Source organism: Vidua chalybeata, assembly GCF_026979565.1.
Source record: "Vidua chalybeata isolate OUT-0048 chromosome 37 unlocalized genomic scaffold, bVidCha1 merged haplotype SUPER_37_unloc_1, whole genome shotgun sequence".
NCBI lineage: Eukaryota > Metazoa > Chordata > Aves > Passeriformes > Viduidae > Vidua > Vidua chalybeata.
In genome coordinates, this window is record NW_026530303.1 from 98,544 (window position 1) to 115,394 (window position 16,851).

At 56.9% G+C, this 16,851-nt stretch overlaps 2 protein-coding genes and 2 long non-coding RNA genes across 4 annotated transcripts in view; 2 read left to right on the forward strand and 2 right to left on the reverse strand.

Annotated features, from left to right (window-relative positions):
* The window catches only part of FUS (FUS RNA binding protein), a 30,295-nt gene extending 24,898 nt beyond the window's left edge, over nucleotides 1-5,397 (forward strand). The window contains exons 12-15 of the mRNA XM_053933221.1: nucleotides 377-482; nucleotides 1,678-1,826; nucleotides 3,122-3,263; nucleotides 5,205-5,397. Of these exons, the coding sequence (XP_053789196.1) occupies nucleotides 377-482; nucleotides 1,678-1,826; nucleotides 3,122-3,263; nucleotides 5,205-5,244 (437 nt within the window). The 3' untranslated portion in view covers nucleotides 5,245-5,397. The remainder of the gene's footprint in view (nucleotides 1-376; nucleotides 483-1,677; nucleotides 1,827-3,121; nucleotides 3,264-5,204) is intronic.
* Nucleotides 1,835-2,135, reverse strand: LOC128782748 (uncharacterized). Its single transcript, XR_008428884.1, has 3 exons — nucleotides 2,064-2,135; nucleotides 2,001-2,032; nucleotides 1,835-1,938 (listed from the first exon to the last, which is right to left on the reverse strand). It is a non-coding gene; the product is annotated as an uncharacterized LOC128782748 (long non-coding RNA).
* Nucleotides 2,145-2,565, reverse strand: LOC128782749 (uncharacterized). The gene is made up of 3 exons (XR_008428885.1): nucleotides 2,357-2,565; nucleotides 2,242-2,304; nucleotides 2,145-2,210 (listed from the first exon to the last, which is right to left on the reverse strand). It is a non-coding gene; the product is annotated as an uncharacterized LOC128782749 (long non-coding RNA).
* A 1,007-nt stretch (nucleotides 5,398-6,404) lies between the features above and the next one.
* On the forward strand, nucleotides 6,405-16,847 carry PRSS8 (serine protease 8). Its single transcript, XM_053933222.1, has 6 exons — nucleotides 6,405-6,546; nucleotides 9,573-9,605; nucleotides 11,511-11,673; nucleotides 13,201-13,502; nucleotides 14,292-14,461; nucleotides 15,530-16,847. The coding sequence occupies exons 1-6, from the start codon at nucleotides 6,435-6,437 to the stop codon at nucleotides 15,932-15,934; spliced, it is 1,185 nt and encodes a 394-aa protein (XP_053789197.1). The 5' UTR covers nucleotides 6,405-6,434; the 3' UTR covers nucleotides 15,935-16,847.
* The last annotated feature ends 4 nt before the right edge of the window (nucleotides 16,848-16,851 follow it).

A 16,851-nucleotide genomic window follows, 5' to 3' on the forward strand; every position in this document is an offset into this window, starting at 1 on the left:
CCCATTCCAGGCCCCCTGGGGCGGGGCGGGTTCATTTTTGATCACTTTTACCAAAATCCCTGTTTTTCCCCCATTTTTGATCACTTTTACCAAAATCCCCGTTTTTCCCCCATTTTTACCAAAATCCCTGTTTTTTCCCCCATTTTTGATCACTTTTACCAAAATCCCCGTTTTTTCCCCCATTTTTGATCACTTTTACCAAAATCCCCGTTTTTCCCCCATTTTTACCAAAATCCCTGTTTTTACCCCCATTTTTGATCACTTTTACCAAAATCCCTGTTTTTACCCCCATTTTTGATCACTTTTACCAAAATCCCCCGTTTTTCCCCCATTTTTGATCACTTTTACCAAAATCCCCGTTTTTCCCCCATTCCAGGCCCCCTGGGCCGGGGCGGGTTCGGCTCCGGCTCCGGTGGCCGCGGCGGCTTCACGGGCGGGGGAGGGGCCCAGCAGAGAGCGGGGGACTGGAAATGCCCCAACCCGTGAGTGCCAAACTGGGTTATACTGGTTTGTACTGGGATATACTGGGTTATACTGGGTTATACTGGGGGGACTGGAAATGCCCCAACCCGTGAGTGCCAAACTGGGTTATACTGGTTTGTACTGGGATATACTGGGTTATACTGGGTTATACTGGGGGGACTGGAAATGCCCCAACCCGTGAGTGCCAAACTGGGTTATACTGGTTTATACTGGGATATACTGGGTTATACTGGGGGGACTGGAAATGCCCCAACCCGTGAGTGCCAAACTGGGTTATACTGGTTTATACTGGGATATACTGGGTTATACTGGGTTATACTGGGGGGACTGGAAATGCCCCAACCCGTGAGTGTTTAAAAACTGGGTTATACTGGTTTGTACTGGGATATACTGGGTTATACTGGGGGGACTGGAAATGCCCCAACCCGTGAGTGCCAAACTGGGTTATACTGGGTTATACTGGGATATACTGGGTTATACTGGGGGGACTGGAAATGCCCCAACCCGTGAGTGTTTAAAAACTGGGTTATACTGGTTTGTACTGGTTTGTACTGGGATATACTGGGGGGACTGGAAATGCCCCAACCCGTGAGTGCCAAACTGGTTTATACTGGTTTGTACTGGTTTGTACTGGGAGGGACTGGGTTATACTGGTTTGTACTGGTTTGTACTGGGGGGACTGGAAATGCCCCAACCCGTGAGTGTTTAAACTGGGTTATACTGGTTTATACTGGGATATACTGGTTTGTACTGGGAGGGACTGGGTTATACTGGGGGGACTGGAAATGCCCCAACCCGTGAGTGCCAAACTGGTTTATACTGGTTTGTACTGGGATATACTGGGTTATACTGGGGGGACTGGAAATGCCCCAACCCGTGAGTGCCAAACTGGGTTATACTGGTTTATACTGGGATATACTGGGTTATACTGGGGGGACTGGAAATGCCCCAACCCGTGAGTGTCAAACTGGTTTATACTGGTTTATACTGGGAGGGACTGGGTTATACTGGGATGGACTGGGAGTTACTGGGATGGACTGGGATGGACTGGGAATGGGACTGGGAGGGACTGGGATGAACTGGGATGAACTGGGATGAACTGGGATGAACTGGTGTGGGACGCCGTCTGTCTGTGTGTGTGACGTCACCGGCGGCGCCGTGGCGTCGCTGCTGACGTCACTGCTGACGTCACAGGGCGTGCGAGAACATGAACTTCTCGTGGCGGAACGAGTGCAACCAGTGCAAGGCGCCCAAGCCCGAGGGGGGGCCCGGGGGGCCTCACCTGGGCGGGGGCGGGGCCGGCAAGTACCCGGGGGGCGGCGGCCGCGGCGGCAACCACCTGGGTGAGCAGGGGAGCGCACCTGGGCACAGCCAAAATACACCTGGGCACAACCAGAACACACCTGGGCACAGCCAAAATACACCTGGGCACACCTGGGCACGGCCAAAATACACCTGGGCACACCTGGGCACGGCCAAAATACACCTGGGCACACCTGGGCACGGCCAAAACACACCTAAAACACACCTGGGCACGCCCAAAATACACCTGGGCACACCTGGGCACGGCCAAAATACACCTGGGCACGCCTAAAACACACCTGGGCACACCCAAAATACACCTGGGCACACCCAAAATACACCTGGGCACACCCAAAATACACATGGGCACACCTAAAACACACCTGGGCACACCCAAAATACACCTGGGCACGCCCAGAACACACCTGGGCACACCTGGGCACAGCCAAAATACACCTGGGCACAACCAGAACACACCTGGGCACGCCCAGAACACACCTGGGCACAGCCAAAATACACCTGGGCACAGCCAAAATACACCTGGGCACGCCTAAAACACACCTGGGCACACCTAAAATACACCTGGGCACAGCCAAAACACACCTGGGCACACCTAAAATACACCTGCGCACACCTGAAACATACCTGTTCTTGTCTCTGCTGTTCACACGTGTTCACACCTGTCTCTCACCTGTGGCAGGCAGGTTCGAGGAGCGCCGTGGGGGGGTTTGCACACCTGTTCACACCTGTCTCACCTGTTCACACCTGTGTCACACCTGTTCACACCTGTCTCACCTGTTCACACCTGTGTCACACCTGTTCACACCTGTTCTCACCTGTTCACACCTGTATCTCACCTGTGGCAGGTGGCGGCGGGTTCGAGGAGCGCCGCGGGGGGGTTGCACACCTGTTCACACCTGTGTCTCACCTGTTCACACCTGTTCACACCTGTTCACACCTGTCTCACCTGTTCACACCTGTTCACACCTGTCTCTCACCTGTATCTCACCTGTATCTCACCTGTTCACACCTGTTCACACCTGTCTCTCACCTGTATCTCACCTGTATCTCACCTGTTCACACCTGTCTCTCACCTGTCTCTCACCTGTATCTCACCTGTTCACACCTGTTCACACCTATCTCTCACCTGTCTCTCACCTGTATCTCACCTGTTCACACCTGTCTCTCACCTGTCTCTCACCTGTATCTCACCTGTATCTCACCTGTTCACACCTGTCTCTCACCTGTTCACACCTGTTCACACCTGTCTCTCACCTGTTCTCACCTGTATCTCACCTGTCTCACCTGTGTCTCACCTGTGTCTCACCTGCGGCAGGTGGCGGCGGGTTCGAGGAGCGCCGCGGTGGCCGCGGGGGCTTCGACCGGGGCGGGTTCCGGGGCCGCGGCGACCGCGGCGGCTTCCGGGGGGGCCGAGGGGGCGACCGGGGCGGCTTCGGGCCCGGCAAGATGGACAGCAGGTGAGGAACGGGGGGAAAAACGGGGCCAAAACGGGGATTTGGGGAGAAAAAATGGGGCCAAAAACGGGGATTTGGGGAAAAACGGGGGGAAAATGGGGCCAAAAACGGGGATTTGGGGAGAAAAAATGGGGGAAAGAGGGGGGGAAAAACGGGGATTTGGGGAAAAACGGGGGGGGAAACGGGGATTTGGGGAGAGAACGGGGGGGAAACGGGGATTTGGGGAAAAAATGGGGGAAAACGGGGATTTGGGGGGAAAAAACGGGGAGGAAACAGGGATTTTGGGGAAAAATGGGGGGAAAACGGGGATTTGGGGAAAAACGGGGGAAAGAGGGGGGGGAAAACGGGGATTTGGGGAAAAACGGGGATTTCGGGAAAAACGGGGGAAAGACGGGGATTTCGGGAAAAAAACGGGGGAAAATGGGGATTTTGGGAAAAAATGGGGGAAAGCGGGGATTTGGGAGATAAAATGGGGAAAAACGGGGAGAAAAACGGGGATTTGGGAGAAAAACGGGGGGAAAACGGGGATTTCAGGAAAAAACGGGAGAAAAACGGGGATTTCGGGAAAAAATGGGGATTTCAGGAAAAAAACGGGGGGAAAACGGGGGGAAAACAGGGATTTGGGGAGAGAACGGGGGGGAACGGGGATTTGGGGAAAAAAATGGGGATTTCAGGAAAAAACAGGGATTTCGCGAAAAACGGGGGCAAAAACAGGGATTTGGGGAAAAACGGGGATTTTGGGGGGAAACGGGGAAAAACGGGGATTTGGGGAGAGAATGGGGCCAAAAATGGGGATTTCGGGAAAAAACGGAGGGAAAAACGGGAATTTGGGGAAAAACGGGGCCAAAAACGGGGATTTCGGGAAAGAATGGGGGAAAAAACGGGGATTTGGGGGAAAAAATGGGGATTTCAGGAAAAAACGGGGGGGAAAACGGGGATTTTGGGAAAAAACTGTGGGGTTTGGGGTGAAAAATGGGGATTTTGGGAAAAAATGGGGGGAAAACAGGGATTTTGGGAAAGAATGGGGGGGGAAACGGGGATTTGGGGAAAAAACGGGGATTTGGGGAAAGAATGGGGGCCAAAAACGGGGATTTCGGGGGGGGGGAACTGGGATTTCTGGAAAAAACGGGGAAAACAGGGATTTGGGGGAAAAATGGGGGGAAAAAACGGGGGGAAAACGGGGATTTTGGGAAAGAAAGGGGGAAAAATGGGGGGAAAAAAACAGAAAAAAAACGGATTTTGGGAAAAAACGGGGATTTCAGGAAAATCTGGTAGGGTTTGGGGTGAAAAATGGGGATTTCGGGAAAAAGACGGGGGGAAAACGGGGATTTTTGGGGGAAAAATGTGGGGGTTTGGGCAGAAAAATGGGGATTTTGGGAGAAAAAATTTGGGGCAAATTTCGAAGATAGGATGTAGGAATTTTTGGTGAAAAACGGGTATTTTTGATATATTAGGGAAAACAATGTGGGAATTTGGGGGGAAAAGCAGGGATTTGGGGAGTTTTGGGGGAGAACGGGAATTTTGGGGGAATAGGGGGAAATAAAATGAGATTTTGGGGAAATTCGGGTGGGATCGTGCCGGGTTTTGGAAGAAAAACAGTAATTTCGGAGAATCTGGGGGAGATAAAACGGGATTTTGGGGAAAAAAATGGGGATTTTGGGCAAATCCGGGGAAGGAAATGGGATTTTGGGTGGAAGCCATGGGAAATTGAGGTGTTTTTTTTGGCAGGGGTGGAATTTTGGGATTTGGGTGGGAATAATGGGAATTTTGGGGGAGGGATCCCGCAGGAGGGGGGGTTGGGAATTTGGGGGTAAAACGGGGGGATTTGGGGGTGCTGAGGCCAATCTGTGGGACTGGGGAGTGCGGGGCGCTCATTAATCAGCGCTGAAGGCTAATTAATGAGTTAATTAATTAGTTAATTAACGCTAATTGCTCTGTCCGCAGGGGCGACCACCGGCAGGACCGACGCGAGCGGCCGTACTGAGCCCCTCCCCCACCCCTCCCCGCCCCTCCCCCACCCCCGTTTTTGTACTGGCCGCCCCACCCCGGCCCCGCCCCTCCCCCCGCGGGCTCCGCCCCCCCGCTTTTAACCCGCCCCTCCCCCACCCCCCCAATAAAGGGATTTCGGGGGAAGGAATTTTGGGGCGCTGCTGATTGGATAGGGGCGGCGGGGGAGGGGCGTGGCCGTGCTGGGACGTGATTAACGCCCTAATGAGGCACTTCCGGCCGCGGGGGGGGGTTCATTAGCGAGCTCATTAACGAGGTCATTAAGCGCTGACGTCATGAAGGGCGGGGCGTGCCTGGTGGTGTTAATTTGCATAATGGGTGGTGTTTTACCATAAATGGAGTGCGGGGTGTGGCTTGTTCGCTTAGAACCGCTCTGGGGGTGTGGGTTACTGTTGCTAATTAGCATAAAGGGTGTGGCATAGCCATATATGGGCGTGGCTTGCACACATCTATAGCCGTTTGGGGGTGAGGATTATAATGGTTAATTAGCATAAAGGGCGTGGAATGGCCATAAATGGACATTGAGGGCGTGGCTTGCACACATCTATAGACGTTTGGGGGTGTGGATTGTAATGGTTAATTAGCATAAAGGGCGTGTCTTGACCATAAATGTACATTGAGGGCGTGGTTAAGCACTACTTCTGGGCGTGTCTTAGCCATAAATGGATGCTGGGGGCGTGGTTATGTCCTGTTGGGGGCGTTCCTTGACCACAAATGGATATTGGGGAGTGGTTAAGCCCTGCTTAAGGGCGTGTCTTAACCATAAATGGATGCCGGGGGCGTGGTTTGACCATACATGGATATTGGGGGCGTGGTTTAGCCGCGGCGGGACCGCTGTGGGGGCGTAGGGGCCACAGGTGCCCGTACAGGTGGCAGGGCCGGGGGTACCTGTGCAGGTGTGGGGGGAGCAGCGCCTTCCACACCAAACGCGACCGTGACCGCGCTCAGGTGAGGGGGGCAGCCAGAACTCGGTCCAGGTACGGGGGGCTGGCGCGGCCTTAGCGCAGGTGCGGGAGGGCAGGAAATGCCTGTACAGGTGGCAGGGGCGTGTCGGCGGCCAGGTGAGGGGTGGGGGTGGCACATTCCGGACAGGTACACGGGGCGTGGCCGCGTTCAGGTGAGGGGAGGGGGCCGGAAGGTGCCGGCGGCCACAGCGGCCCGGGAGCGATGAGGAGGCGGCGGCGGGAGCCGAGAGCGGGGCCCGGAGCGGGGCCGGCGCTGCCGCCGCCGCCGCCGCTGCTGCTGCTGCTGCTGCTGCTGCTGTTCCTGCCGGCGGGCGGTGAGAGGCGACCTGGGGCAGTCCGAGGGGTTTTGAGAGGATTCGTGAGGGAAACGTGAGGGGGGTTTTGGCAAAGAATGGTGAAGGGATTTCGGCGGGAATCGTGAGAGGTTTCAAGAGAGCCTGAGGGGATTGGGGGTGGCTGGAAGCATTTGGAGGGGATCTGAGTGAGTCTGAGGGGTTTTGAGAGGATTTGTGAGGGAATCGTGAGGGAGTTTTTGGTGGAGAATAGTGAAGGGATTTCGGCGGGAATCGTGAGGGGTTTCAAGAGAGCCTGAGGGGATTGGGGGTGGCTGAAAGCATTTGGAGGGGATCTGAGTGAGTCTGAGGGGTTTTGAGAGGATTTGTGAGGGAATCGTGAGGGAGTTTTTGGTGGAGAATAGTGAAGGGATTTCGGCGGGAATCGTGAGGGGATTCAAGAGAGCCTGAGGGGATTGGGGGTGGCTGAAAGCATTTGGAGAGGATCTGAGGGGATCTGGGTGAGTCTGAGTGGATTTGGGGGAGTGTGAGGGGTTTTGAGCGGATTTGTGAGGGAAATGTGAGGAAGTTTTTGGTGGAGAATGGTGAAGGGATTTCGGCGGGAAGTGTGAGGGGATTAAAGAGAGCCTGAGGGGATTGGGGGTGGCTGAAAGGATTTGGGGGGGTATGAGGGGATTTTGGGGGGTACTGAGACGATTTGGGGATGTGGGAAGGGATTTTGGGGGAATTTGAGGGGGTTTGGGACGGTTTGAGGGAGTTTAGGTGGATTTCAGAGACAAGCGTGAGGGGATTTTAACAGGGGATCGTGAGGGGATTTTGGCGGGAATCGTGAGGGGGATTTGGGGTGTCCGAAGGGATTTGGGGGTTCTGAGAGGATTTGGAGGCGCTTTAGGGGACTTGTGAGGATCCTGAGGATGTTTGGTGGTGTCTTTTACGGAATTGAGGGTTTTTTTGAGGGAGTCGTGGGGTTTTTGGAGAGAAACGTAAGGGGATTTTGGGCGGGAATCCTGAGGGGATTTGGGAGGATCTGAGGGAATTTTGGGGTATCCTGAGGGGATTTTGGGGAATCTGAGGGGATTTTGGGGTATCCTAAGGAGATTCTGGGGGATCTGAGGGGATTTTGGGGTATCCTGAGGGGATTTTAGGGGATCTGAGGAGGTTTAGAGGGATCTGAGGGGATTTGGGGGAGATTTGGGGGGAATCTTGAGGGGGATTTGAGGGAGATCAGGAGGGAATTTGGGGTAAAAACTTGAGGCGATTTTGGGGGATTTGAGGGGAATCCGAGGGGAGTTCGGGGAGGATCCTGAGGGGATTTTTGGGGGGAATCGCAAAGAAATTTTGGGGTGAAAAGAGCGTGAGGGGATGGGAGCACCAGAGAGGATGAGGCGGGAGAAAGTCGTGAGATTTGGGGAGAATCCGGGGGGATTTGGGGTTTTTTAGAGGATTTTGGATTTTCTATGGGGATTTTGGGCAGGGAGGATCAGGGAGGGGGACTCTGAGAGCAGCGTGAGGGGTTTTGGGGAAATCTTGAGGGGATTTTTGGGGTTCTGAGGGGATTTTGGGGGAATCCGGGGGTTTTGAGGGGATTTAGGGTCAATTTGAGGGGACTTGAGAGATTCTGAGGGGGGTTTGGGGCCATTCGAGGGGATTTGAGAGGTTCTGAGGGGTTTCGGGGTGATTTTAGGGGATTTAGGGTCAATTTGAGGGGATCTGAGAGATTCTGAGGGGGTTTTGGGGCCATTTGAGGGGATTTAGGGTCAATTTGAGGGGATTTCAGAGGTTCTGGGGGGGGTTTGGGGCCATTTGAGAGGATTTGAGAGATTCTGAGGGGGTTTTGGGGCCATTTGAGGGGATTTAGGGTCAATTTGAGGGGATTTGAGAGATTCTGAGGGGGTTTGGGGGTGATTTTAGGGGATTTAGGGTCAATTTGAGGGGATTTGAGAGATTCTGAGGGGGTTTTGGGGCAATTTGAGAGGATTTGAGAGATTCTGAGGGGGTTTTGGGGCCATTTGAGGGGATTTTGGGTCAATTTGAGGGGATTTGAGAGGTTCTGAGGGGGTTTTGGGGCCATTTCAGAGGATTTGAGAGATTCTGAGGGGGTTTGGGGGTGATTTTAGGGGATTTAGGGTCAATTTGAGGGGATTTGAGAGGTTCTGAGGGGGTTTTGGGGCCATTTGAGGGGATTTGAGAGGTTCTGAGGGGGTTTTGGGGCCATTTGAGGGGATTTGAGAGGTTCTGAGAGGGTTTTGGGGCGATTTGATGGGATTTTGTGTCAATTTGAGGGGATTTGAGAGCTTCTGAGGAGGTTTTGGGGCAATTTGATGGGAATTTTGGTTCAATTTGAGAAGTTTGGGGGGGGTTCTGAGGAGATTTGGAGAGTCCTGAGGGGGTTTCGGGGGGGTTCTGAGGGGGGGGCCAAGATTTTGGGGGGGTGACAAAGGGGGGATCAGAGGTGACAAAGGGGGGGTCAGAGGTGACAAAGGGGGGGTCAGAGCTGACAAGGGGGGGTCAGAGGGGACAGAGGGGGGGTCAGAGCTGACGAGGGGGGGTCAGAGGTGACAAGGGGGGGTCAGAGGTGACACAGGTGTCCCAGGCAGGTGACAGGGGCAGGGCACGGGGGGGTCACGCCCCCCCCCGGCCCCACAGGACGCATTCCTGGGCCGGTTTTTCCGGCTCGCCCCGGATGTCGGGGTGTCCCTTCTGTCCGGCCAGGTCACTCGGGGGGGGGGGGGGGGGGGCCAAAATGGGGGGGGTGACGTCATCAGCCTCCGGGGAGGGGGGGCAAAATGGGGGGTGTGACGTCATCACCCTCATAGGGGTCCCCACATGGGGGTCTGACCCTCAGGGGGGGTCCTCAAATGGGGGGTTATGACGTCATCCCCCTCAGGGGGGTCCCTAAATTGGGGTCTTACCCTCAGGGGGGTGTCCCCAAAATGGGGTTCTGACCCTCAGGGGGATCCCCAAATGGGGGGTTATGATGTCATCCCCCTCAGGGGGGTTCCCAAAAAGGGTCTCTGACGTCATCACCCCCCCCTTGTCCCTCACAGGTCACTGGGGGGTGGCAGCAGAGGATGACACAGGTGAGGGGTAGGGGGTCCCATTTTTGGGGTTCCCGTTGTTTGCTGGTCCCATATTTTGGGGGGGGGGGACACCCATATTTGGGGGGGGGTCCCATTTTTGGGAGTCCCATGGTTTGGAGGGGGGGATGTTCCCATAAGGGGAGGGGTTCCGATTTTGGGATTCGAATTTTTGGGATCCCCGTTTTTTTGCTGGCCTCGTATTTTAGAGGGGGGGGAGCTCCCATTATTTAGGGAGGGTTGGGTCCCATTTCTGGGCATTCCTTTCATCCCAAACCCCATTTTTGGGCACTCCTTTCATCCCAAACCCCATTTTTGGGCACTCCTTTCACTCCAGACCCCATTTTTGGGGATTCCTTTCACCCCAAACCCCATTTTTGAGCACTCCTTTAATCCCAAACCCCATTTTTGAGCACTCCTTTCACCCCAAATCCCATTTTTTGGGGATTCCTTTCACCCCAAACCCCATTTTTGGGCACTCCTTTAATCCCAAATCCCAATTTTGGGGGTTTTTCTTCCCCAAACCCCATTTTTGGGCACTCCTTTCACCCCAGACCCCATTTTCGGGGATTCCTTTCACCCCAAACCCCATTTCTGGGCACTCCTTTCATCCCAAATCCCATTTTTGGGGATTCCTTTTATCCCAAACCCCATCCCTGGGCACTCCTTTCATCCCAAATCCCAATTTTGGGGGTGTTTATTCCCCAAACCCCATTTCTGGGGACTCCTTTCATTACCAAACCCCATTTTTGAGCACTCCTTTCATCCCAAATCCCATTTTTGGGGGTTTTTAATCCCCAAACCCCATTTCTGGGCACTCCTTTCATCCCAAATCCCAATTTTGGGGGTGCTTAATCCCCAAACCCCATTTCTGGGCACTCCTTTTATCCCAAACCCCATTTCTGGGCACTCTTTTAACCCCAAACCCCATTTTTGGGGATTCCTTTTATCCCAAATCCCCATTCCTGGGCACTCCTTTCACCCCAAATCCCAATTTTGGGGGTTTTTAATCCCCAAACCCCATTCCTGGGCACTCCTTTCACCCCAAACCCCATTTTTGGGGTTTTTTATTCCCCAAACCCCAATTTTGGCCACTCCTTTCATCCCAAATCCCAATTTTGGGGGTGTTTATTCCCCAAACCCCAATTTTGGGCACTCCTTTCACCCCAAACCCCAATTTTGGGGTTGTTTATTCCCCAAACCCCAATTTTGGGCACTCCTTTCACCCCAAATCCCAATTTTGGGGGTGTTTAATCCCCAAACCCCATTTCTGGGCACTCCTTTTATCCCAAACCCCAATTTTGGGGGTGTTTATTCCCCAAACCCCATTTTTGAGCACTCCTTTCATCCCAAATCCCAATTTTGGGGGTGTTTAATCCCCAAATCCCATTTTTGAGCACTCCTTTTATCCCAAATCCCATTTCTGGGCACTCCTTTCGCCCCAAATCCCAATTTTGGGGGTGTTTAATCCCCAAACCCCATTTTTGAGCACTCCTTTCACCCCAGACCCCATTTTTGGGGGTGTTTAATCCCCAAACCCCATTTCTGGGCACTCCTTTCACCCCAAATCCCAATTTTGGGGGTGTTTAATCCCCAAACCCCATTTCTGGGCACTCCTTTCATCCCAAACCCCATTTCTGGGGATTCCTTTCATCCCAAACCCCATTTCTGGGGATTCCTTTCATCCCAAACCCCATTTCTGGGCACTCCTTTTATCCCAAACCCCATTTTTGAGCACTCCTTTCACCCCAAACCCCAATTCTGGGGGTGTTTATTCCCCAAACCCCATTCCTGGGCACTCCTCCAAGCGCAGCTGTCCCGCCCTCGGTGGGGGGGGCTCCCCTGAATTGGGTCTGGGGGCTTTCTCGGGGTGTCCCTGACCCCCCCCCACCCCGTTAACCCCCTCAGTGCCGTGCGGGACCCCCGTGCACCGGCGCGTGGTGGGCGGCTCGGGGGCTCAGGAGGGCCAGTGGCCCTGGACCGTCAGCGTGGCCTTCCGGGGCCGCCACGTCTGCGGGGGGGCGCTGATCGCCCCGGCCTGGGTGCTGACAGCGGCGCACTGCTTCCCGCCGTGAGTACCCGAAAAACAGCCCCAAAACAGCCTGGGACAGCCCCAAAAACAGTCCTGGAACAGCCTGGGACAGCCCCAAAAACAGCCCCAAAACAGCCTGGGACAGCCCCAAAAACAGCCGAAAAATACCCTGAGACAGCCCCAAAAACAGCCCCAAAACAGCCTGGAGCAGCCCCAAAACCAGTCCTGGAACAGCCTGGGACAGCCCCAAAACCAGTCCTGAAACAGCCTGGGACAGCCCCAAAAACAGCCCCGAATTCACCCTGAGACAGCCCCAAAAACAGTCCTGGAACAGCCTGGGACAGCTCCAAAAACAGCCCCGAATTCACCCTGAGACAGCCCCAAAAACAGCCAAAAAATACCCTGAGACAGCCCCAAAAACAGCCCCGAAACAACCTGGGACAGCCCCAAAAACTGTCCTGGAACAGCCTGGGACAGCCCCAAAAACAGCCCCAGATTCACCCTGAGACCGCCCCAAAACCAGTCCTGGAACAGCCTGGGACAGCCCCAAAAACAGTCCTGGAACAGCCTGGGACAGCCCCAAAAACAGCCAAAAAATACCCTGAGACCGCCCCAAAAACAGCCCCGAAACAGCCTGGAACAGCCCCAAAAACAGCCCCAAAAAATACCCTGAGACAGCCCCAAAAACAGCCCCAGATTCACCCTGAAACGGCCCCAAAACCAGCCCTGAAACAGCCTGAAACGGCCCCAAAAACAGCCAAAAAATACCCTGAGACCGCCCCAAAAACAGCCCCAAATCAGCCTGGAACAGCCCCAAAACAGCCTGGAACAGCCCCAAAAAACAGCCCCAAATTCACCCTGAGACCGCCCCAAAAACAGCCCCAAATTAGCCTGGAACGGCCCCAAAAACAGCCCCAAAGTACCCAAATTGCCCCTGAAGTTAAAACAAATCCTCCCCAAACCCCCCCAAAACCCCAATTCCTGACCCCAACCCCCCCCAAATCCCCAATTCCTGACCCCAAACTCCCAATTCCTGACCCCAAAATCCCACAAATCCCCAAATCCTGACCCCAAACCCCCAATTCCTGACCCCAAAATCCCCAATTCCTGATCCCAAACCCCCCCAAATCCCCAATTCCCGACCCAAACCCCCAATTCCCCAATTCCTGACCCCAAATCCCCAGTTCCTGACCCCAAATCCCCAATTCCTGACCCCAAACTCCCCCAAACCCCCAATTCCTGACCCCAAACCCCCAATTCCTGACCCCAAACCCCCCCGAATCCCCCCAAAAGCCCCAAACCCCGAATTCCTGACCCCGAATCCCCCCAAAAGCCCCAAACCCCCCATTCCTGACCCCGAATCCCCCCAAAAGCCCCAAACCCCCCATTCCTGACCCCGAATCCCCCCAAATCCCCAGTTTCCCCACTCCTGACCCCAAACCCCCCATTCCTGACCCCGAATCCCCCCAAATCCCCAGTTTCCCCACTCCTGACCCCAACCCCAATTCCTGACCCCGAATCCCCCCAACCCCCCCCAAACCCCCACTCCTGCCCCACCCCCCGCAGGGAGAACGCCCTCTCCGAGTACCGCGTGACGCTGGGCGTGCTGCAGCTCCTGTCCCCGCCCCCCGAGGCCCAGGTGAGGGGCGTGGCCTCCGTCGCGCGCCACCCGGCCTATCGCGACTATCGCGACAGCGACAGCGAGCGGCGGGGCGAGGCCGCGGGGGGGGACCTGGCGCTGGCCCGGCTGGACCCCCCCGCCAGCCCCTCGCGCTTGGTACGGCCCGTGTGCGTCCCCGCGGCCGGCGTCACCTTCGGGCCTGGCACCAACTGCACCGTGACCGGCTGGGGACACGTGAGGACAGCAGGTGGGGACATTGGGGACATTGGGGACATGGGGACAGCACTGGGGACAGCGCTGGGGACAATGGGGTCACCGGCTGGGGACACGTGAGGACAGCAGGTGGGACATGGGGACAGCATTGGGGACATGGGGACAGCACTGGGGACATTGGGGTCACCGGCTGGGGACACGTGAGGACAGCAGGTGGGACATGGGGACATTGGGGACATTGGGACAGCACGGGGGACAGCACCGGGGACACTGGGGTCACCGGCTGGGGACACGTGAGGACAGCAGGTGGGACATGGGGACATGGGGACAGCATTGGGGACACGGGGACAGCACGGGGGACAGCATTGGGGACATGGGGACAGCATTGGGGACATGGGGACAGCATTGGGGACAGCACTGGGGACATTGGGACAGCACGGGGGACAGTACTGGGGACACTGGGGTCACCGGCTGGGGACACGTGAGGACAGCAGGTGGGGACATTGGGGACAGCATTGGGGACATGGGGACAGCACTGGGGACAGCGCTGGGGACATGGGGACAGCATTGGGGACAGCACTGGGGACACTGGGGTCACCGGCTGGGGACACCTGCGGACAGCAGGTGGGACACTGGGGGCATGTCAGGACAGCGGGTGGGTGGCACTGGGGCAAGGCTGGGGACACCGGGGTGACCCCGCAGTGACCCCAGGTCCGGTTTGGGGACACGGGGTGACCCCAGGACAGGTTTGGGGACACGGGGTGACCCTGCAGTGACCCCAGGTCCGGTTTGGGGACACGGGGTGACAGCGCTGTCCCCGCAGTGCCGCTGCCACCCCCCAAGACGCTGCAGCAGCTGGAGGTGCCGCTGCTGAGCCAGCGCCACTGCCGCTGCCTCTACGCGCTGGGGACAGCGGCAGGGCACGGGCTGGGGACACCCGCGGGGGACACCATCTGCGCTGGCCTCCCGCAGGGACAGCGCGACGCCTGCCAGGTGGGTGGCACCTGTGTCACCGCTGCCAGCTCCCCTTGTCACCGCTGCCACCTCCCCCCGTGCCGCTGTCACCTCCCTCTGTCACCGCTGTCACCTCCCCCCGTGCCACTGTCACCTCCCCCTGTGTCACCGCTGTCACCTCCCCGTGTCCCCGCCCACCCCCAGTGTCCCCACGGTCCCTCTGTGTCCCCTCTGAGCCCCCCGGTGTCGCTCTTCGTCCTCTCCATGTCCCCAGTGTCCCCACAATGTCCCCAACCCCCCAATGTCCCCAACCCCCCCCAATGTCCCCAATGTCCCCATGTCCTCTCAGTGTCCCCAATGTCCCCATTCCCCTCAATGTCCCCTGTGTCCCCAATGTCCCCTCAATGTCCCCAATCCCCCCAATGTCCCCAATCCCTTCAATGTCCCCAATGTCCCCTCAATGTCCCCAATCCCCCCAATGTCCCCAATCCCTTCAATGTCCCCAATGTCCCCAATCCCCCCAGTGTCCCCAATCCCCCAATGTCACCAGTGTCCCCAACGTCCCCTCAATGTCCCCAGGGTGACTCCGGCGGTCCCCTCACCTGCCGCCTCGGTGGCACCTGGCAGGGTCCCAATGTCCCCAATCCCTTCAATGTCCCCAATGTCCCCAATCCCCCCAGTGTCCCCAATCCCTTCAATGTCCCCAATGTCCCCAGTCCCCCCAGTGTCCCCAATCCCCCAATGTCACCAGTGTCCCCAATGTCCCCTCCCTGTCCCCAGGGTGACTCCGGCGGTCCCCTCGCCTGCCGCCTCGGTGGCACCTGGCGGGGTCACCGTGTCCCCAATCCCCCCAATGTCCCCAATGTCCCCAATGTTCCCAATGTCCCCAATGTCCCCTCAATGTCCCCAATGTCCCCTCCCTGTCCCCAGGGTGACTCCGGCGGTCCCCTCGCCTGCCGCCTCGGTGGCACCTGGCGGGGTCACCATGTCCCCAATGTCCCCAATCCCCCCAATGTCCTCAATCCCCCCAATGTCCTCAATCCCCCCAATCCCCCCAATGTCCCCAATGTCCCCTCAGTGTCCCCAATGTCCCCTCCCTGTCCCCAGGGTGACTCCGGCGGTCCCCTCGCCTGCCGCCTCGGTGGCACCTGGCACCTGGCGGGCGTGGTGAGTTGGGGCGACGCCTGCGGGGTCCCCGGGCGCCCGGGGGTCTACACGGGGGTGTCCCCTCACCTGGCCTGGATCCTGTCCCTCGTCCCCGAGCTGGCCCCGCGCCACCCCCCCCCCGGCGTCCCCGATGTCCCCGGTGTCACCCCCGAGCCCCCCGGGGACCCCTGCCAGCTCGGGGAGCCCCCCCCGGGGTGGCCGCGGCCGCTGGCCCCCGGCCCGGGGGGGGACACGGGGGGGGACACGGGGGTGACAGCGGGGGTGGCACCGGGGGTGGCACCGGGGGTGGCACCGGGGCTGCTGCTGGGGGCGCTGGGGGGGGCCCTGCTGCTCGTTTTGGGGTGAAAACGCCAAAATTTGGGGTCCCGGGCCCGACTTTGGGGTGAAAACACCAAAATTTGGGGTCCCGGGCCCAATTTCAGGGTGAAAACACCAAAATTTGGGTTCCTGGGCCCAATTTCAGGGTGAAAACGCCAAAATTTGGGGTCCCGGGCCCAATTTCAGGGTGAAAACACCAAAATTTGGGTTCCTGGGCCCAATTTCAGGGTGAAAATGCCAAAATTTGGAGTCCCGGGCCTGACTTTGGGGTGAAAACACCAAAATTTGGGGTCCTGCTGCGGGTTTTGGGGTGAAAATGCCAAAATTTGGAGTCCCAGGTCCGACTTTGGGGTGAAAACGTCAGAATTTGGGGTCCCAGGCCTGACTTTGGGGTGAAAACACCAAAATTTGGGGTCCTGGGCCTGACTTTGGGGTGAAAATGTCAGAATTTGGGGTCCTGGGCCTGACTTTGTGGTGAAAACGCCAGAATTTGGGGGGTTTGGTTTGGGTTTTGGGGTTAAAACCCGGATTTGGGGGGTTCTGGTTCAGGTTTTGGGGTGAAAAGCCCAGATTTGGGGTGTCCAAAATGGGGGTGACCCCAAAAAATGGGGTGTGGGAACCCCTGAAAGGATTGTGGGACCCCAAAAACAGGAGGAGCACCCCAACTTTCGGAGCTGGGGCCCCAAAAATGGGGGTGGGACCCCAAAAATGGGGGTGGGACCCCAAATTTAAACCCTGGGACCCCAAAAATGGAAGCGGGACCCCCAAAAAATTGGGATGGGACCCCAAAATTGAGTCCTGGGAGCCAAAAATGGGAGATGGGACCCCAAAAATGGGGGTGGGACCCCAAAAACGGGGGTGGGACCCCAAAATTGAGCCCTGGGAGCCCCAAAATTCCCCAAAATTCCCCAAATTCCCCGAAATAAAATCTCGGAGACGCCGGC